Source organism: Podarcis raffonei, chromosome 14, assembly GCF_027172205.1.
Source record: "Podarcis raffonei isolate rPodRaf1 chromosome 14, rPodRaf1.pri, whole genome shotgun sequence".
Taxonomy (NCBI): Eukaryota; Metazoa; Chordata; class Lepidosauria; order Squamata; family Lacertidae; genus Podarcis; species Podarcis raffonei.
The window spans coordinates 39,853,650-39,876,131 of record NC_070615.1 but is presented as its reverse complement, the minus strand read 5'-3'; the positions used below and the strand labels follow the sequence as shown (position 1 = coordinate 39,876,131).

Here is a 22,482-nt window from a genome sequence, read left to right as displayed (position 1 = left end):
AAGGGAGTAACTAAACCTTAATTATAAAGCCAAGATGTTCCCCAAAAGTATTCAGAAATCTCAGAGGCATGTGTCTGTGCACAGGAAGCATCCAATAGCAAGGGAATGACTAGCAATGCTTTCTGGAAACTCATAAATTGACTGGCAATGGTATACCCTTGGCTGACTGAACAATAATCTCTGGAATGAGAACAGGCAGTGTGCAGTGGCTCACTCTAGACATCACGCCAAATCATGGTTAAAGAAGCTTAACTGTGTTTTGGCACAATCAAGAGAACAACATACTTTGGTAAAGCAAACCAAAATCAGAAACCAGTGCTTTGAAGGGTTTCAAGGGTTCGTTCTAACTGCAGTAGGATGCAATGTCTGAACTGATAAACCATTGTTTACAACCTTTGGTAGGCTAGAGTGGGGAGCCTTGGCCAGACAGAAATGAAAACCAGACAACTGGGTCTATACAATTGTTTCCATAATGGTCTGAATGCTCATGATTTGAGTTCTAAAACAGCAGTTAGCACAATGTACAGTCTAGTGCAGAATCTAGGCGAAGTCATGGATGAAAATGGTTGTTACAAGAGGGAGTTGGGGATGCTCATATAGCATCTTAGAATAGGAGTGCTCTTCGGGCAGATTATCAGTGGCTTCATTTAAAACACATGCACACAACCTGACACTTCTAAAATTTCCATCCTATGGAAAGCTGCTCAGCTCCCCCTTTAGCTACTGGTTATAAAGTCTCAGACTGTTAGACATGCAATCCCCATGCAAAAATAGAATTGTGAACACCTTAGAGTACCAGCCTGGTTGATGACTAGAGCAATTACAGAAAAACAACTGCAGCCTGGAGAAAATCAGGAAACTGCCAAATACCAAGTGAGAGTTGATCCAACTATCTCAATATTGTCTACTACACCAACTGGCAGCAGAGTTTTGTGCAGTATTTTCCTCCAGTCCTGCTTGGAGATGCCAGGGATTCAGCCAAGGACCTTCCGCACACAAGGCATGTTCGTTGCAACTTTACAAATGGTTCATTAGACTACAAAACAGTTGGCATCAGTTCAGTCTCGGGGCATGGCCCCCCATAAACCTAGTGCCAGCCCCAATGCCAGCCTTTCCATGACAATTTTTGGTGGGTGGGAGGTTCTAATAGTGTGAGTTGCCCTATCTCCAGCCTCAAACCATGCAAAGCAGAGCATGGATGGGAAGCCTAAGGCCCTCGAAATGCAGCTGTACTCCAACTCTCTCCCATCATCCTCAGCCAGCGTGAGTAATAGTCAGGGTTGTGGTCTGGAGTGCCACAAGATTCCCATCTTTAGCCTACAGACCAGTGTTCATCACCTGAATGAGAATAATGCAACATGCAAAGCGAAGGAATATAGCTCCAGACAGACCTCTGCACTGACTGGTAAATACATCTGCAAACTAGTCAGAAGGAGCCAGTATTGCAGTCACCGAGATCATTAATGCGGCTCCATTAGTGTATACAGCTTTAGCAGGAAGTTTGATCCAGCTGACCCAAAGCATCCCCTTTCATTCTACCCACCATCGTGACTGCTGTTTCCTTTCTGATTTTCCGAAAGCAAAATAATCCTGCAGTGGGTTTGGCATTTCAAAGACTCCCCGGTGGTGGGTGTGGACTACGGCATCAGGATCTGCCTCCCTGGGGTCGCATGACTCCTGCCACCACATTCTCAGCTGTCACTGCCACGATGAAGTGTTCCAACCATCCCTGGCATTTGGAAAGCACTCGATGCAAACGCCGCATGCTCCTCGAACTTGCAGTGCTGTGCTGTGCTGTGCTTTTGTTTGGAAAGCAGTTCAAGATTTCTGTGAAATCCACAAAACGGTGCTTGTATACCTCAAGTATTTATAACCTACCCTTTCTCTGTGTCAGGGGTGAGGAACCTCTGATGTTGCTGGACTCCAGCTCCCATCAGCCCCAGCCAGCATAGCCAGGGATGATGGGAGTTGTAGTGCAATAATATATGGCGGGCCACAGGTAATATAAGCAAACTGTAAAATAAAATCATAAAGCAACAGAGCCCCATATCGGAATAAATAAGAGGTAGCTAAAGTCCAAAGGGACGCGGGTGGCGCTGTGGGTTAAACCACAGAGCCTAGGACTTGCCGATCAGAAGGTCGGCGGTTCAAATCCCCGCAACGGGGTGAGCTCCCGTTGCTCGGTCCCTGCTCCTGCCAACCTAGCAGTTCAAGAGCACGTCAAGTGCAAGTAGATAAATAGGTACCGCTCCGGTGGGAAGGTAAATGGCGTTTCCGTGCGCTGCTCTGGTTTGCCAGAAGCGGCTTAGTCATGCTGGCCACATGACCCGGAAGCTGTACGCCGGCTCCCTCGGCCAGTAAAGTGAGATGAGTGCCGCAACCCCAGAGTCGGTCATGACTGTACCTAATGGTCAGGGGTCCCTTTACTAGCTAAAGTTCAAACGGCAACAGGAGTGCAGATGAAAAAACTAAACCCTTAAAAAATGTCTGGGCAAATAAACAAGGACCTTGCGCTAAAATGATAACAATGCTAGTGCCGGTCATACTAACAGGAGGGCCTGTCAGGAGGAGTCAAGCGTAGATCAGCAGTAAAAACATGGTGTCAGTGAACTCTTTATGCAAAGCAACCAAATCAGTGCAGGCCTAGAAATCCCAGCAACTATTCCCAATAGGTCTTGCTGCAATGAGGCAATTGTGAGGACTGAAGACCCCCCAGCTTCTCACAGCTTCCTAAGTCCCCTCCTCTCCAGGGTTTTTTCCAAGACTGCGTCTGCGCACAAACAATCTCTGATTTGCTCATTTCAATTCTCTGTGTGCTCTAGGAGACAGACAGGAGAGGGAGACTTCCTGGATTCTTCAAAAACCTGTCTCTCTGTCTCCTAGCCCCACTCCCCTCCAGCCACCTCTTCTGCCTCTGAGCTTGGACGGCTCTCTGCCTCAACCTTTTCCTGCTCACCAAACCCCATTGCCTCTTCAGCTTCTGACATCTCCTCTTCCTCCCCCACCTCCTCCAGAGGCTGCTGTTTTCAAAATACCAATGGGGCTTTAATTTTATTAGTGCAACACTGAAAGGAGGAGGAGGTGTAGAAAGGCATCTCCCCATTTCTTTGAGAATCATCTTATTTATTTCATACACACTTTGACCAAATGTATTTGGAATAATAACTGTCATCCTTTGAGATTCTTCTCGCAATCACTTGGCAAGACCGAAGGCTAGAGAATTTGATAGCCCTTCCTCTTTGGGGTTTATCACATGGCAACAAAATTGTTTGTTCAAACATTTTGCCCCAAACAAAGCCACATTTGTATTTTGAAAACAGCAGCCGCTATTCAGAGCCAGGCACAAAGACTTCCACCCCCTTTCCTATAACTTCATATATTAATTCTGAAATTAATCAGTCTGTATGTGTGTTTCTATGTTTATTTTGTATCCTTCCTGAATGCTTGAAATTATCGCTCTAGAACACTAATATCTTGAGGGCTAAAGGTTCCCCTCTCTGAACCTAATAAATTCTGGCCACTAGCCAGCCTTAAACCACGCCTTGGTGTTGGCTAAGCAACTGTTGTTTGTTAGGACAAACAAACCAAAAATCTCACAATCAGATAGAATGCTGAAAGAGGGATTGCTAGTCTTTTTAGGCCTGTGAACACATTTGCAAACCAGAAAAACTGTTGTGGGCACCAAAGGCAAACCAACAAAGCACATGCCAAAAGCTATTCTACCAGCTACAAGAGAATGCTCCTTCCAAGCCCGATGAAAAAATAAGCAATACATGCTATCAATAATAATAATAATATTAACAGCTTTTAAAAGGAATAAGGTTTTTAACCTTCCCCCAAAGAACCAATAACTTCATTGTGGTTTTATTGTTCATTCCTCCCTTGAAAATGAAGAAGGGTGAAGAAGCAAATTGGAGGTGGGGGTGGCAAAGGTCATTTGCCCCCAAGGCATCATCCTCGTCGATCACTATAATAACTTCTGGAAGAACAAAAAAGCCCCAATAGATTGTGAGCCTGAACCGCTGCATTTTGGATAGAGAACCAGTTGTCTTTGCAGCAAAGTGCAAACACAGAGATATCCATTGTATTGGACAGAATGTCATCACAATGTGCCGTGCACACAATGGATGCATAAAGCTTTGGGATGTTTCTCAAAAATAAAAAAGGCAAAATGTCTTCACTGTACAACATGTGTTGGCTTGTTTCTGTTCTGTCCCATCAGTGTTGCACCTTATATTGCATTGCAGAGATCCCTTAAGGGTTCTGCATTTTATTTTTAAATTGGGGGTGGGGGGAGAATCCCAATTTGGTAATTATTCCATACCTTACGTTTTCCAGACCTTTCAAACAAGACCAAAAAACGCAATTTGTTACTTTGGTCCTCCTATAAATGCCACCAATTCAAAAGGCTTACCACTTGTGGGGAGATTCCTCTTGGGAGGGATTTACAATCACAGGTACCAAGATGGCAACAATATACAATGATGTTGTCATAAAAGCAAAAGACATCATGTATGTTAAGAGCACCGAACTGACAAGCACTGCCGAGCGAAATCTTATTTTTAGCACATGCTACATATTATTTAGCACCCTGTCTTGATGGGAGCTATGATGAGCCCAAGTAGAGTCTCCTCCAGGGATGGTGGAGAAAGTCAAGCAAATTTGTGCTTTCGGCCAAGGCCAACCTGATTCGCCTAAGACAGACTTCTATGCATCTCAGGATCCATCTACTAACCAGATCACTCACATCTCTAAATTGTTCAGTAGTTCTGCTTCGAAAACCTTCATGAAGTTTCAACTGAAAATGTGTGGCAATTGATTTACACGAGGACTTCCTTTCCTTTTTTTAAAAAAAAAGGATATTGTTGCTATTATTATTTGGAAAGGTGGAGAGCTGAACTTAAGACTGGAGAAATGAGAAAAACCTAACCGGCAGTGTTGCCCATCTCTAGTGCTTGAACAAAAGGATGCTTCGGCTAACCACATTATAACAAAATGTTATAGCTGTACCATTTCCAGCTGTACCATTTACATCCTGTTGGGTGGGGGGAGGGGAGGAGAAAGTTACCTTTTTTCTCTTGCTTGGCCCAGAATTCTCGCACACGTTTAATAATGTTCTTTGTCTCCCTCAAGTGTTTCTGCCACTGGCGTAATTCTTGAACCTCAGGTTCACAGCGGACCTTGAAGAATGATTATTATTATTATTATTAATTACTAATGTAAAAAGGCATCATTTTTTGTTCTGCCCTGTATTTGATGCAATGCTGTTTCAGCGTTGTTGCAGTTTGTCTTCTGCCAAAAACTACATTTGTCATCTCGCTACCCACTGTGGCAAAATGACATTGTCGTTCAGTTATTCCACCCCATTAATTTCAATGCAAACAAAACCCGAATGTAAATGGGGGTTAGGAAGAATGCAATCAATTACGTATCATTTCTGGACTGAAAGCAGCAGCAGCAGAAAGCACTGTCTTTTAGCCAGTGCATGAAGTAACAGCAATGACTAATACTTAGGAAAGAAGATCTAGCCAATAAGGCTAGAGTGAAACACCCATTATCTAGACTTTTGGATTGCTTTTCTGCTGGTCTTCCCTGATGGAGAAATTATTGTTGCTCAGTAGAAAACATGATGGTATCCAGCATTTCAGTGTAGCTGCTGTTTGGGAGTAAGTGTCAACACAAATACAAGAGGTAGCAGCAAAGTCATTTGTTTGGAGTGTTACTTCCCCCTTGCCAAAAAATATTTCTGTGGATGCACATGTAACATAGCCCAGATGAGTAGCTCTTTCCTGCAAGGGAAACTGTGGCACACATGCAATTTCTCCTGGTCTAAAAAGATAAAGAGAGTACATGCAGAATTATTTCCCCATCACCTTTAAGTCCACATAGTAACTCCACATGCTTTCCTTTGACCAAAAGAGCAGCAAAATGAAGGGCCAAATCAGAGATCTACTAGTCCAGTGTCATATTTCCAGGAAGTCCACAAGTCGGTCATGAAAACATGTCCACCCTGCCCTTAGCAGGCAGTAAAACTGTTCCAGGGAACCTCGGGTGGGCTATCGTGCATGCCTATCAAGTTGTCTTTCGGTCAGTAGGTCAAAGTTGTACAGATCTGCTTCGGTGCACGGACACTTCGTCTTGGGCTTTACACCTGCACAAATCTCCTTGCTTATTTCATGGGCTGTTCTGAATGTTTAGACTTAGATCACCCACCAGGACTTCCAAAGCCCTCTCAGTCTCATAGCCAGGTTGGAATCCCAATCTGAAAACATAATCTAAATGTGCCTGACGTTGCTCTGCTATTACAACCTTGGTAACCTTTTCTACAAAGGGATGAGAAGATGCCTAAATCTGACTATACACTAAGTTGGCTTTTTCAAAAGTAAGCAGAGAAAGCTCTCCCCAAATTTGACATTCACCATTTCTGCTGGTGGCCCAACGAGCTCACACCAACTTGCCAAGACGGGAAATAAGCCAGAGAAAAACTGGTACAGCCTTCCTCAACCTGGTGTGCTCCCATCTCCCATCTACCTCAGCCAGCATGGCCGATAGTCAGTGAGGGTTGTAGTACAAAACATCTGGAGACAACTCTGAAGACAACTTTGGAAAGATGGTTGCAGATGGTTCTTCAAAGGCCCCTTGCAACTCTAGGAGTCAAGGACTCCGGCTTGGATCCAAATGTCTCCTTCCTCTAGGAAAACCTATGGATCCAACATTGTTCACAACTTTGAGGGAAACTAGGCTGAAACCAATCCATGCAGCTGCTACAAGTGACTACACCTGAAGCCTGTGACACAGGTTCCCATCTCTCAGAGCCAGGTTGGATTGAATCTGAGCAAATTTATCAGCAAAGAATTGTGCTAAAGGCCCTCAGCAGGCAGCTGAAACTTCCTAATATAATTAATGCAATGCACATTTGACAGTAGCATTGTTATTGCTCATAAGAAGAAATATTAAAGATAACCTGTATCAGAGCCTGGTCAATGTAGAGCTGCTTTCAGATAAAAGAGCACAGATTCAGTCATATCTGACTAAAGGTAGCTTACCAAAATGACTCCATAATGAGCTGATCCTGTGGAGAGGATCACAGAGCTACACAGCAGAGCAAGAACCACTGAATACAGAAATTGACAGATAATGAAATATTCTTATGACTTCTCTGGCTTTTTTCTCTCCAGATGAGTACCTCAAGATGCACGGCAATGTCACTGAAGACATATTACGTGCACATTAATTTCAGAAATGCCTCAAAACCAAATACATATCGTGAACGTGTGGCATGAGGAAGCCTATGCTCCCAGTTAGTTTCTAGTTTTCCTTACTTTGTTCCCCATCTAGCCTTTTCGTAGGCACGCACAGCACACACCATTAGGCTGTTAACACAGGGAATATTTTTAAGGTGAACATTTATCGTGCACATAATCCTAAAGGGCATTATTTTCATGCATCAAACAAAGAAAGTAAACATATTTTTTTTAGATTAACAACGAGACGTTACTTAAAAAATACAAACTGCTTCTGCATGCAGGCCGAGGAGGGGCGGGAAAGCTGTCTCTGCAAAGGTGGGAGCATGTTTTTGTTGCTTCGCAAGGAGCCTACCACCTTTTGAGGAGAGAGAAATGTGGAGGTGAGGGGCTGCTTTTGTGGCAGAGGGACACATGGGTCTCCCACTTTGTTACTTCACCTCAAAGAACAGCAACGGACCCTCCAAGCGGCAAGACCTCAGAGATAAGGTGGTGCTTGCTGCTCAAGGGCCTGCCCCAGGCCATTCCCCCAAGCGCTCCTGCCTCCTTTTCCACAAAGACAGACATTTATTTTGTGTCTCAACAGCTCTCTCATCCCTCCTCAACCTGTACGGAGATGCGGAAAAGCAACCTGGTCACCACGATGGAGCTAGCGCTCTACTATAGTTGAGCAACATCAGGGACCCATAAAGTCACTATTTTGGCATTAAGGCAAGCCTGAGCACACCCCGTACACAGGCCTATAATCCTTCTTCTTCTTCCCTCTTTATTTTTTCCTCCCGAACAGCTCAGCATCCCGTTCCTTCATTTATGTCTTTTCTCTTGCCTCAGTGGATCCCTCCCTCCTCTGCACTGATTCACATGCTCAGACATGAGACTTGGGGATTTTTCCAGACGTCTTCTTGCCACCAGAAAAAAAAGGGACCATAAAAAATGGAAGTTAGAGCAAGGAAGCTTTTCACACCCTGATGAAGCCCATTTCATCTCTGAACTTCTTTGTTTCGGGTTAATCTTTATTTATTTATTTATAAAAGCACAGCAGCCTTGCCCCCTCCTTCTCCCCACGAAAAGATCGCCAGCACGAGACAGCTTCTATGCAAACACAAGCCAACCATCAGGGTCTTCGTGGCTATTTATAGCACCTGCTACTTAGAATTTATGTAAGGGGTTTTCCCCAGGGCCTCCGCAGTCGCACAGATTCAACATCAAACAAAATAATTATAGATGACTCTTACCCGATAACCTCTCCAGAATGATTGAATTATGTTGCCTGCTTCTTCCTCCGTTAACAGTAGGGACAGCGGAATTGGTGGCCTAGGACTGAAGCAAATGTGTGTTTTTTTTAAAATTCAAAATCACACCTTGGGTAAAAGGAAGGTCACTGTCAAACTAACTGACATCAGACTCCAAGTCCCCTAATGCCTGCTCATGGTGGTTTTACATAGATGGAAAATGGAACTGCAAAATAGATGGCTCCTTGTGGCACCTCAAAAAATAACGGACATGTGGCTGAGGTATAGTCACTAATGCCACATCTCTCAGAATGATCCTGTAGGTAGGAGTGGAACCACTGCCTTCCAATGCAAACTAACCAAGTCAGTCCAGCCAATAAAAGTCATCCATTAAGAAAACCAAGGCCAATTCAGTCCCATACCCAGGACCGAACTCGAACTGGAATGGATTTGCCATCCTCTCAAGCACCATACTCAAAAAGGGGTATTTGTGACCAGGCAGTAGTTATCCTGTAGGGATGTGGGTGGCACTGTGATCTAAACCACTGAGCCTCTTGGGAATGCCGATCTGAAGGCTAGCGGTTCGAATCTGCACGACGATGGTGAGTTCCCGTTGCTTTGTCCCAGCTTCTGCCAAGCTAGCAATTTGAAAGCACACCAGTGCAAGTAAATAAATAGGTATCGGTGTGGTGGGAAGGTAAACAGCATTTCCATGCGCTCTAGTTTCCAGCAAAGAGTTCCACTGGACCAAAAGTAGTTTAGTCATGCTGGCTACATGACCTGGAAAACTGTCTATGGACAAACGCTGGCTCCCTTGGCCTGAAAGCAAGATGAGCACCACACCCCCATAGTCACCTTTGACTGGACTTAACCGTCCAGGATTCCTTTACCTTTACCTTTAGTAGTTATCCTAATCCTCCAAATCCAGGGAGGGCTTTTTCAAGAAGTGGACATCCTATTGCCTCCTTAAGTGCCACAAGCCCCAGCCTCTCATCCAAAAATGTGTTTAGTAGACCTAGGACCCACCAAGGCAACCAACGGCCCCCTGGACATTTTCAAACTAGTCACAAAAGGCAAGTGTTGAGAGGGCATGTGGTAGATCAGATAGCTCCAAGCAGCATGACGAAGTCCTCAGGCCTCAAAAGCTGAACTGATCCCAAGACTGGACAGTGTGCTCAACCTCATCTGGAGCTGTCACAACAAAGTACAGAGGCAACCAATGTCTATCCTCCAACTGTCTTGCAAACTGAAGACAGCCCCACAGTTGTCATGGTCATGGAGGCATGAAGCTCTGACATGGCCCGGTGAGAACAGCCTCTGCATGAACAGTGTGACGTTGGCTTGAAGCAAGGCATTTGGGAGCAGGTTCCAGCTGACTTTCCCTCTGCTCCATCAAGAGAGCTTACAAGAACAGGAACTAGGAGGCTTGAGCCTTGCTGCTCCATAGCAGACCTGGAACGTTGTGTGAAGACTTTTCCCATTGGAGATCGCTGATTTCCATCAACTGCCACTTCATCTGCAGCAGTCACTGTCCCTCAGGAGATGTATTTGGAGAGGCACAAGAGCAGTGGCGGACTTGGGTACTATGGCACCCTGTGCAAGGCCAAAATTTGGCATCCCCTTCCCTGCCCTCAGGTGGGCCTTCCCCAAGGCAGGTAAGGAGGTGCCCAGCTTCGGGAAGGAGGCACAAGGGCTCTGGAGTATCTGTAGACTTGGAGGAACCAAAAGATGGACAGAAGGGCAGAAAATCATGGATAAATTACCATATTTTTCCGTGTATAAGATGCCCCCATGTATAAGACGCCCCCTATTTTTTAAAACCCAAAATGCACTATGCATTATCCATGTATAAGATCACCCCCTTATTTTAAGCTTCAAAAATTTAGGAAACAATATAGTCTTATACACGGAAAAATACGGTAAGTCATATTTTTAACCAACCTTATGTGATACGGGATAGTGTAGGCTCTCAAGATGTTGCTGAACTACAACTCCCATCATCCCTGGACACTGCCCATGCTTGATGGGGCTGATGGGAGTTATAGTTCAGCAACATCTGGAGCGCCAAAGGTTCCCCACACCTGGAATACCAGGATATAAACAACAATCATGCTTCCCAGTGCTCTCAACTTCATATGGTTTTCCAAAGTGGCCCCTTTTATGTCCTCAAAAAGTCCGCCAGCACCCCAATGAAGCCCTCTGACAGTGGCTCTCTCCTTCATTTATTCCCAACGTTTATATCCTCTTTCAGGGAAACACAAGATCATCCTTCCTAACCTTGGAAAATTAGCTCTGGCCCCAGCTCCACAGGCTTCATTTTTAAATCATGAGGAGCTGTCAGAGAACTGATCCAGGACTAAAGTAGAAAAGGCAATGTATAAATCAAGGCAAAGGTGGAGGGAGGGCTCAATATTCAGGGGGCGGAGGGGGGAAGTCTCCTAGAGATATCAATCATTTCAGCAGGCCGGGAGCAGAAGGCATGCCAGGTCCATTTTTGTCTCCAGGAGTATTAGTAATTGGCTTCAGGTCAAATAAAAATAGAATATGAGCAGAGGCAATAGCCCATCAAGAGTGAACTGGGGGAGAGGGGAAAAGTTATTTGTGGCAGGAGACAGCTGTGACACTCCAAGACGAATCAGAGCTGACAACTCCGTTGATTTTGAAATTAACAGCTATCCTGTGAACGGCAATCTATACACAATATCTGGAACATAAACACTTTGCTTGTACAAGGAAGACTTCGGCTCAGAAATAGCATAGCTTCCCAGTACTTTAATACAAGGTGTGACTTAGTAAATTCATGATTTGAACTACCACCGTAAAAAACCCAACAAATTCCAATTCTATACTCCTGTGATCCTATATTACAGATTATCCTTATTTGCATTAGCAGTGCCCTCTGTCAGAGCCCAGAGGGATGGCTATTTTTTGTCCACATCCCTCTTGCAATCCCAGACATGTGACTCATATGTTATTAAAAGGCAAGAAAGGAAGAGAACTGCTGGCAAACAAACGGGGATGTAGGGAGAAGCAACTTTCATTCTGTCCTGTCTTCCACACGTAACCAGCGCTGTTTCCATTCTGCTACAGATCAGTTTACACTAAAATCTACGTTATTCATCTCTCTCTCTCTCTGACCCAAACTAATGTAATGAATTATGTCACAAATTTCAGTGGAAGAAAAACATCAAAACACTCCTGGCAACTCTGAGATCACAGGTTAAGAAAATGTTTTTAACTGTTTTTAGAATATTTTCAACTGTTTTTAGAATGCTTTAAGAAGATTGTTGTTGTTACTATTACTGATGTGTTTGCTGCTCTCAGTTTCTGCAGGAAGAAGGGCAAGATATAAATTGATAACAAATAAATAATATCAATAGAATAAAAACAATGCAGAAAATAATGCAATTGTGTGTGTAATGTTGCAGACTGGGGGGGGGGGGGGGAAGACAACCAATACCACTTGTCTTCACTTGCACAACAATTTCTGTTGCTGACCTCAGATGAACATGTGAATTGCAGTAATTTCTGCTCCCATTTCTGATGGAACTCCCCAACATCCCTGCTTTCAAGCGAAGGAAGTTGGTGCCACAAACATCAAAATTTGCTGACTTAAGACAGCTATTAGTCATAGAAATGACTTTTCAAGGAAAGAAAAAAGGTACTGTTCTGTATGGTACTTCCCACCTCTGCATGAGGACATAAATGGCTGCTTGCTGGAAGTGGATACTGCTATTATAGGGCAGGCTGCAGCAAGGGGCAGCTGTAGCACATTGAGGAAGGAGGTTACCTTACATTTAAAGCTTTTGTATGTGCTCCCATCTAAATACCAAAATGGAAGCACAGGCGAAAAAGTAATTAAGGGCTATTTATTTACCATCACCATCACCCAGAAGGAAATAACTACTCTTGGGTCTAAGATGAGATGCTAATTTATGTCACTTGGTCTCCAATGCTGCTTATGAACACTGTCAGCAATAAGTAATGGATTAACCCATGAAATGCCTGTTTTCTTTTAAGGCAGAGGCTGATGAAATTCTCCCCATTAATGTATGTCGAGATCTGACAGTTTTTGAAATATGCCCCCAAGCTGATTTTCACAGTTCATTCTCTGTTGTCCAGCAAATTCCACACCGCTTTGAGAAAGGGTGGGTCAAACACTATATCTGAAAGGGCGCCAGGGAGGATCCTCAATTATCTGTCCAAATTTGCAGTGCATAAATCAACGTTAACTTGATGTCAGTGTGCAGGGAGCCTTCTATCTTCTTCTATTTGAAATCTCTTGATCCCAGTGGCCATGCTGGCTGGGACTGCTGGGAGCTGTCATTGAAAAGATCAGGAGGGCAGCAGGTTGGCAAAGCTTTGACTAGCATATAAAACCAGGTTGGGCAAGACGATGCTATCTCAGCTCAACAGTCCAACGTTGTACCACCAATCTGATTCCTAAAGTTGATCCTTGGTTTGGCAGGTTAGTTACATGGAACTCTGAAGTCAGCACATATATCTTCACTTATTTCCACTCTATGATTACAATGGCTCCTGTTCTGGAGTCAAAAAGAGTTGGGGTGATGGTGCCACACAAAGATATGCATATGCATATGGCTTGAAGCAAGGAATTTGACAGCAGGTTCCAGCTGACTTTCCCTCTGCTCCATCAAGAGAGCTTACAAGAACAGGAACTAGGAGGCTTGAGCCTTGCTGCTCCATAGTAGACCTGGAACGTTGTGTGAAGACTTTTTCCATTGGAGATCCCTGATTTCCATCAACTGCCACTTCATCTGCAGCAGCCCAAGTCACTGTCCCTCAGGAGATGTATTTGGAGAGGCACAAGAGCAGTGGTGGACTTGGGTACTATGGCACCCTGTGTGAGGCCAAAATTTGGCATCCCCTTCCCTGCCCTCAGGCAGGCCTTCCCCAAGGCAGGTAAGGAGGTGCCCAGCTCTGGGAAGGAGGCATGAGGGCTCTGGCAAATCAATAGACTTGGAGGAACCAAAAGATGGGCAGAAGGGCAGAAAATTTCAGGGAGGAATCCATAAAAGCTGGGGGCGGAACTCTAAAAACAGCCAAATGAGGACTGAGAGTAGGCACAGAATACTGATTGACTATTGAGGAGGAGGAATGGACATGTCTGGCTGGCACCCTGAATGGGAGCACTCCACACTGCAACATTTTGCTGCAGGCCCTGCTTGTAACTGCAAAATGGAACTCCATATTTAGAGACAGTACAGTGGTACCTCGGGTTAAGAACTTAATTCGTTCTGGAGGTCCGTTCTTAACCTGAAACTGTTCTTAACCTGAGGCACCACTTTAGCTAATGGGGCCTCCCGCTGCTGCTGTGCCACCACCGTGCGATTTCTGTTCTCATCCTGAGGTAAAGTTCTTAACCCGAGGTACTATTTCTGGGTTAGCAGAGTCTGTAACCTGAAGCGTCTGTAACTTGAAGTGTCTGTAACCCGAGGTACCACTGTATACCTCTGACCGCTAGACATTGGGGGCAAACAACCTGGATGGAGATCACCATCTTGCCCAGCTCCTGAGCTTCCCCGCAGCATATGGGCAACCTTTTCCAAAGGCAGAACACCATAATGAGATACCCGTGGCCCTCCCAGAAGCTGTCAGACTACAACTCCCATCATACCTGACTCCTGGCTGTGCCAGCAAGGGCTGATGGGGTTGGAGCCAAACAACATCTGGGAGCGCCACTGGTTTCCCCATCCTTGGCCAAGGCAGACTGTTGGCCCAATGAAGCACGGCAATTCTTATTCTGTTTAATTCTGTTGTGCCTTTTCCAAAAAATAAATAAAAATGAAGGCTTCAATCAACTCATTTCAGAATGGAATAGTTGCTTCTTTCTCTTTTTTGCTGGAGTATGGATTCGCACATGGAGAACACAGGCATTAATCTAGGCCAAACGTGCTGGGCAGATTTTGACATTCACTGTGTCTGACAATCTAATAGTTCAGCCCCTGCAGTGATTCTTGTTCCAGTGAATTTAGAAAGAGAGGAAGTTTGCTGCGTGCAGCATCTCTTCTGATACAGGGTGTTGCAGGAGGAGGAGTGGGGGTGGATGTTTGGAATGGTGGTTGCAGGAGCTCATCTGGATTTTTACACAGGCTTCAAATGCAGGAAGCAATGTCTTCCTGTTGTTATTTCCAGCATGGTGGAAGAGAGGATCTGCTAAGTGTTTTGCTGACATACGGGGGGGGGGTGTCCCTAAAAGGGCTTTACGTTTTGTGTGTGTGTAATTTTTTTAAGTCATGAAATTGGAAACAGACACAAGGCAAAGGAGCGGAAAATAACATGTAACCAAACTGGTCACCGAAAGCAATAGATTCACAGCTTGTTCATTCAGCTGGGAAACAAAAACTGTGCTCGCCAAGGGGGAGAGGAGGTGGCAAGAACAGACGAGAGATGTGAAGAACGAGGCAAAGGGGAAGAGACTCTGTCTCGAAGGATGTGAGAAGGCATCATTTCCCATCCCACCCTGTACTCATCACACACAGCAGTGCTTCCATTCCACTGCAGTTCATCTTCCGCCAAAAAGTACTTTAGCCATCTCACTTTCTGCTATGGAGAATTATGTAAGCTGTGTAATTGATTACATAAAGTGCATAAGTTATGCTGTCATTATGTTGTTCCATGCCATTTGTTTCAATGCAAAGAATGTGAGATGCAAATGCAATGGCCAAAAAACCTAATCAATTACATATCAATTGTGGACTGAAAGCAACAACAACAGTGACTACTGATTGCGTTTGCCTGACTGATTTCTGTCCTGGATATTGGACAAATAAGCAAATATTGACATTTCCCACTCCTTTTCCATTTGATGGAATTCCCCAGAATCCCTGTCTGCTTCCTTTTGGCTTCTCTGTTATTTGAAGGCCCATGATCAGATCTCTGGTGGTGAAATGGCCTCAGGGCCAGCCCTACCATTAGGCAGTGTGAGGCAGATGCTTCAGGCTAGCGATGGGGGAGAAACACAATTCAGTTCACAAAGAACAGTGAACCGACCTAATCTGCGCTTTCTGAAACATGAGATGCTCAGGAAAATGGCAGGCCTTGGGTCAGGCACCAGTGCTCAGGCCAGACAACCTCACAGGATACTTGAAAGGATAGAATGAGGAAAGAACTATCTATACCCTCTGAGCTCACTGAAGAAAGGGCAGGTATTTTCAAAGTTTTCCAAATGACTTCCTTATGTCTCACTTTGGCCTCTCTTCAGGTGTTCGGGCCTCCCCTTCACTGTGCTGTGGTTCAGACTCCCTTCTGAGTAGCTTGATAGCCCAAGCTCAGCTGCAATGTTTCCTTACAATACAGCACACAGTTTAGCGAAGAAACACAAATGCATGAATGTAAGAGCATAAGAACAACCCTGATAGATAAGGCAAAAGGCACATCTAGTTCAGCATCCTGTTTTTACAGTGGCAAACCACACTGAGGGCCACCACTACTTCCCGGGGGAGCAAATCCCATAGTTTTAACTACGCACTGTGCAATTAAGTCTTCTCTTTCATCTATCCCATATTTTCCAACACTCCAGCATCTTCCAAACAAGCTGTTCCATGAATGTGGACGTCTCCTTTACAGATGGCCCAGCTGCTTTTTCACACAAACCCTCCTCCCGCCATTTCTTTGAAATGCTATGGAGAAGAGCAATTCTCTCCGGTGTTCAAAAGCCACCCCTCTCCTCGAGCTAAGATGAGAGCGGTGTAGCCGGGCACAGAGCAGGGGGATGCTCAAAATAAATGCTTATGGTGAAAACCGGGGCCGGGGCAGGCCGCTTGAAACATTGCAAAGCCTGTAGAAGCACAGAGCTTTGTGGAGAGAGAAAGAAAGCAGTCACCCCTGCTAAATTAGCCCTATAGGGCCAGCTGAGAACTGAGTGATCTCAACTGTAAAGGCAGCTGAGACTAGTAGACTTAGGTCAATTAGAATATGAAAAGGAGAAAAGGTGGGGGGGGGAGGGAATGTTGTTCCCCATACACTTGGCATGCATGTTAGCCTCCAGAGAAAAATTGCTATGTGCAATTCTGCAATTTATTAGTAGAACAAAGAAGCCATCGGATGGACTGACAGACAGATAGACAGAAACAGGAGTCAAACCCCTGAGAAACTTTTGAGAATTCCGAGGGTCAATAGCGGAGGATGAAAAGCTCGACAAGAGGGTGTTTTGAGGTACTTCATAATGCAAACAAACTGAAGCGCTCTTGTAACCCCAGTCAAATGCCCATGTGCCAGCTGGCCGTGGGCAGATGGCACAGGAAACCACACAAATGCAGAAATGAAGGCTATTTCCTTTCATACACTTGCAAAGCGGCAGGTGACTTTGAGCGAGGCTCTAGAGTAGCTTAATAGTATGCAACGCTCCTCCTATTACAACTCCCCACGCACCCAGTGTTTCTGAAGCACCCTGGTCTTCTTCTATTAATTTACTGGAGGGACCACCTTATTTATTCATTTACTTGTTTGTTTCTTAAAATGATATCCCTCTATTCCTCCCTAGGGAGCCCAGGGCGGCAAACACATTGGTGACACTGCCGCCTGATTCACATACTATCTTACCCATTTAGGTAGCTTTGTGGCTTGCATCCACATGGGAGAGGTTGCTCAACGTGGCAAACTGTTGGGGTAAAGTGGCTTCCCAGCAGGTCTTGCTTATCCTATCATAGTTGCAAAAGTGCTACAGTGGAAACGCATTTGGCCCCACTCTGAAGGAACCCTTTGAATCAACAGAATCCCCCCCCCCCCAAAAAAAAGATGTGTTGTCAAACTGTTGCACCAGTAAACAATATTTGTTCATTCGTATAACAATAATCAGAACAATAGCAGGCAATTTAAAGACCCCTCCTCTCCGGGTTCAGGAATAACGAATCCTTCAGCATTCTCCCTTTCAATTTCTGTGCAAATTAACCACGGACAAAAATGCCTTGGAATAAGGTGGCTACCAAATTAGCATGCATGTCAGAGAGTCTTTGTTACACATGAATAATAAAGGCAATTGAAAAGGGGACAATTTGACTGAGCTCTATCCTGAGGTTTGCCAGATAGGGGGCAAGATGAGCAGGCGGGAAGGGGGGACGGGGGGGGCAGGCATACTGTATTTGATTCCTGGATGATACTTACTGGTCCTTTAGCCACTCCTTCACAAAAGGGATCTCGAAGAACTCAACAAACGGTTCGTCTTTCCTCTTTGGGTTGTGGCTGATCGGGCCGCCATGAGGTTAAAAAGGCACCGTTAGAAAAGGAAATCAAACACATGGGTCTCAAAATGGTTCACAAACAACAGGGGGGAAATTAGGAACATTTAATATGGACACGGCCAACATGGCGCCCTACAGTTTTTGTCCTTGACTTTTTACCAGGTTGGCTGGAGTTCTTTAAAGCTGTACTCCAGCAAAATCTGGATAGAACCAGGTTGGCTGCCCCTGGTTTAATATTTCAAAGCTTAAGTTACTTACTTGTATAGCCATTCGGTTAGGAAATCCAAGGCAATGAATCTTGTCCTTTTCCTCTACAAGACAGAAGATGACGCAAAAATGAAACAATGTCAGAGCAACAGCCAGCAAGCTTTCCCAGTGGAATGAACAGGCCCCTGCCACAGGTGCCTGTTTTGTATTGTTTTTAGTTCTGCTAGCTTTTATGCTTTCATTATAATTTGTATGTCGCCTTGGAACACATGTCAGAGGTGATATTATTATTATTATTATTATTATTATTATTATTATCATTTACAAATGAGGTTTGGATAGATGCATCCCATAGATAGGTAAGATAGATCCCTTCCTACAAAGGTTCATCCACCTCTGCCAGGCCTGGGAACCTTTTGCTTATGTAGGGCTCTTGACCCAGGAGAAAAGTCAACTGGGGTCGCAGCCAATGGGGAATGGAGCTGGGGCCAATGGCGGAAAGAACCAGAGCCAAAGGTGGGCATTATTTGCAACAGGGATAGAGAACTGCAGGCCCAGGTGCTGAATCAGTAATGTAGGTAGCCAGGGGCAGGGTGGTGGTGATCCGCACTGGGCATGTGGGGGTCGTAGGGCGGCACGGGAGTCTTTAGTGCGTCTGGGGTTGGATTCTGGGTGGCAGGGGGTTGCTATGCTGCTGTGCTGAATGCAGCCCCCCAGCCTAAACTATCTGGGTCTCTCTCCCCAGACTACACCCAGTGCCAGCCCTACTGCAAATCCTCAAGAGTTTTTGCCTGGCTGAAATGCATCCTTGAACTTCTGGCCTGCTTGGATGGAGAATGGTAGAGAGGCGAGTGTGTGTGTGTTTAGAAACTAGCCTACTATATAAATACATTGACACCTTGGGTTAAGAACTTAATTCGTTCTGGAGGTGTGATCTTAACCTGAAACTGTTCTTAACCTGAAGAACTTAACTTTAGCTAATGGGGCCTCCCGCTGCCGCTGCGTCGCCGCTGCACGATTTCTGTTCTCATCCTGAAGCAAAGTTCTTAACCCGAGGTACTATTTCTGGGTTAGCGGAGTCTGTAACCTGAAGCGTATGTAACCTGAAGCGTATGTAACCCGAGGTACCACTGTATAGAAGTTACATTCCTTGCTCCACCCACTTTGGCCCCTGGCCCTGCCCACAACTGACATGTGGCCCCCGGAAGGTTCTCCACTCCTGCTTAGCAGGATTGCATAGATTTTTCCGCCTCTCTGCTCCACTGCATCCCTCCTCTCTCTCTGACACAAGCACACGCATGAGGTAGAAGAGGAAGTCTGGGATAGCTCACTCGGTAGAGCATGGGACTCTTAAATCTCAGGGTCGTGGGTTTGAGCCCCAAGTTGGGCAAAAGATTCCTGCATTGCAGGGGGTTGGACTAGATGATTCTCATGGTCCCTTCCAATTCTATGACTCCCAGAGTGGCAGTCCAGAAAGAAAGAGTGGCTTCAGTGTTCGGCAAGATGGATTATACCGAGGGCCACATGAAATGAGACGGAGGGCCGCAGGCTGCAGATTCCTCATCTCAGCTCCGTATTGTTTGGAGCAACCAAAGAGGACACTGCCAGAAACTCATGCAGTCTCTTGCATGCTCTTTATCTATGTCTCCGGATTAAGGCCTAGCTAGGCTTTCATTTATCTGCTGGAACTTACAAGCAGCTTTAGAGGGTGGGAATCCCCATTGGAAGCTGCTTCTTATTCCACCCCGCTCTGAAAGTAAAAGAAATGTGTTCCCTTAAGTTGATATTTATGACACGGAAGCAGAAGCAAATCCTTTCCTGGGATTACAGTTTCCAAGAACAGGCCATTTGGATTGAGGGGATTAAGAGAGTTAATGCAAGGAAACCTCCAGGGTTCTACTCTGCGGCTGAGCTCATCAGCGAGCGCGACTCAAAAGCAGCACCCCTGACGTCGGGGGGGGGGGGCTTGCTTATTTATTTAAGGCATTTGTGCCCCAACTCTTCAAACCAAAAGGCTTCCCAGGTGGTTTACAAAAATCAGTAGTCTTGCAGTCTAAAGAAAAAAGACAGGATGCATTAGGAAAAAGGAATGGGAGGGAAGAGGTGGAAACGATATTGCAGGCCAAATTTGAACCCCTGGTGGCGCCTCTCCTCATATTAACTAACCCGGAACCTGCAATCATAATATGAGGTCCTTTTTCGTGTGACCCCTCCACAAGAGGTCCAGAAGATGGTAACACGAAAACAGGCCTTTTCTGTGGTGGCTCCTCATTTGTTGAATGAGCTCATCTGGCACCTTTGTAACATATCTTTAGGCATTAGGCAGAACCTTTCCTTTATAACCAGGCCTTTGGCTAATTGAACTATCTGTAGCCTTTTAAATGCGTTTGTGCCGAGGGGGGGAAAGGTTATTGGTTGGTTCGTTCTGTATTTCGTGTTCTCATTTCGTGTTTTTATGCTGTAAACCACCCTCTGATCTTCAGATGAATGAAAATTGAATAAATAATAATGATCACAAGTGGAGAGAGGGCCGTCATAGAATCATAGACTTGGCAGAGACCCCAATGGTCATCTTCTAGTCCAATCCCCTGCAATGCAGGAATCTTGCTTGTAAATGTCCCATAGGCACCTTGCTGGTCACTGTGAGAACAGGATGTTGGACTAGGTGGGCCTTTGGCCTGATCCAGCAGGGCTCTTGCATTCTTACGCCATTCACTTCCATCAGGATTTTGGGGAGATAATTTCCTGCTGGATTATGCAATGGGCTGGGAGTAAAATCTCACAAGGTCTTTTAATACCGTGTCTATTTTAAGCCAAAGTAATAATCTAGACACTTATAAGCTTTCCTCTCTCCCCTCCCACTTCACAAGTTAAATCTTATATTTCCGGTGAAAAATTGCCCAGTGTGCTGCTTCACAGTAAAGTTTGCTCCTTCGCCAGAAAAATAACAATACAGTATAATAACAACTACTGGCTGTCGAGAAACTCCAAGTTTTATTTGTTATTCGCTTATTTAAATCTTCTTCTTTTTCACCACCCCCTGCTCTTTAGCCAAAAAGGCTCCCAGATCAATAACAAACAAATCAGTTCTCTGACCTCAGGATTACAATCTAAAAGACACACCAACGAAAAGATGAAGGGGTTGAGAGGGGAAGAGGAATATAAGCAAATCCAGGAGCCAGTTCTAAAAAGTTACAAAGTTCTTATAATGAACTTCTGATGAGGGTATAAGAAAGGACTGAAGGAGAAACGGCTGCTGGAGCCTGATGGAATGTCTACTGCTAGATGACAGGAATGAGCTTGATGGAGTTGCTTTTTTGGTAGAGCTGATGGAGTAGGCTCTGCTCTCCCCTCTCTCTTTCTGCTGTATCCTGATGGAATAGCTGCTGGTAGATGGCAGAAGAAAGGAAAGAGCCTGATGGAGCTGGTATTTCAGCAATGGCAACAGAGTAGACCCTGCTGTCTCATCTCTCCCTTTGCTGTAGCCTGATGGAATGTCTGCTCCTTGGATGCTTTTAGAAGCCGCATTGATGCTACAGAACCAGAAGCATTGGAACTTTCTCCAGACTTCCATTTCTTTGCTTTTAGCTCAACACCCCCCCCCCACAAAAAAAGGATTCAACAACACTTGAGAGTTTCCATCGGCCTGCCAAATCCTGTCTCTTGTGCTACATAAGCAGCACACTCACAGGCTGAACATCGGAAACAGATGGAATGATTGGGAGTTGTTATCGCCGAACTCCCGTTAGGTCACGTCTAGTGTCAATGGGAAGGAAAGTCCCTTGCTGAAAAAGTAACAGACAGCACAGTCGGTTCTGGGTGGTCAGAGAGCTTTGTATCCAACTGAGCTGAACCCGGCTTTCCCCAATCTATCTTCTATGCTATGTCGCACATGTAACGTCAAGGAAGCTCATGAAATCACAGACTAGGAACCCCATCTACAAACTAGGTAGCCCCCATCTATTTTTCAAGCTCCAGGAATTTCTCAGCCAGAAAATAAAATAGTAAATGAAGTTTGTATTTGGCACAGCTGTGTGATACTGAACAAATCCGGATATGCACAGGAAACCTCTATACAATGTGTATTGTTATCCAGCAGATGTGTTTGAAACTATTTTCACAATGAGAATAATTTTCCATTCTTTATCGCTTTTGTTTTATGCCTTGGGAGACAATATGGTGCAAAAATTATGCTAATATCTTGATGAACAGCTCCTCATCCCCCCTCAAAAGGCAATTACAAGTAACAATTATGCTTTCTTTCCTTTGCAAACAATAGCATCAACTCTCAAAATATTTAGCATAGCCTGTGTACATACCATATATTTAAAGCACATTCCCCACCCCACCCCAGAATCCTGGGAACTGTAGTTTATCCCTTAAAGGTAAAGGTAAAGGGACCCCTGACCATTAGGTCCAGTCGTGGCCGACTCTGGGGTTGCGGCGCTCATCTCGCTTTATTGGCCGAGGGAGCTCGCGTACCGCTTCCGGGTTATGTGGTCAGCATGACTAAGCCACTTCTGGCACACCAGAGCAGCGCACGGAAACGTTGTTTCCCTTCCCGCTGGAGCGCTACCTATTTATCTACTTGCACTT

General features: G+C 45.1%; 1 protein-coding gene across 3 annotated transcripts in view; it reads right to left on the bottom strand.

Moving 5' to 3' along the window:
• Positions 1–22,482, bottom strand: part of IQCK (IQ motif containing K) — a 33,031-nt gene that overhangs the window by 4,406 nt on the left and 6,143 nt on the right. For 2 of the 3 annotated variants that reach the window (XM_053366144.1, XM_053366145.1), the window contains exons 5-8: positions 17,938–17,990; positions 17,603–17,680; positions 8,480–8,564; positions 5,069–5,180 (exon numbers count right to left, since the gene is read on the bottom strand). In XM_053366144.1, coding sequence (XP_053222119.1) covers positions 5,069–5,180; positions 8,480–8,564; positions 17,603–17,680; positions 17,938–17,990 — 328 coding nt within the window. Of the gene's footprint in view, positions 1–5,060; positions 5,181–8,479; positions 8,565–17,602; positions 17,681–17,937; positions 17,991–22,482 lie in introns of all 3 variants that reach the window. The other variant, XM_053366146.1, reaches the window with a different exon arrangement.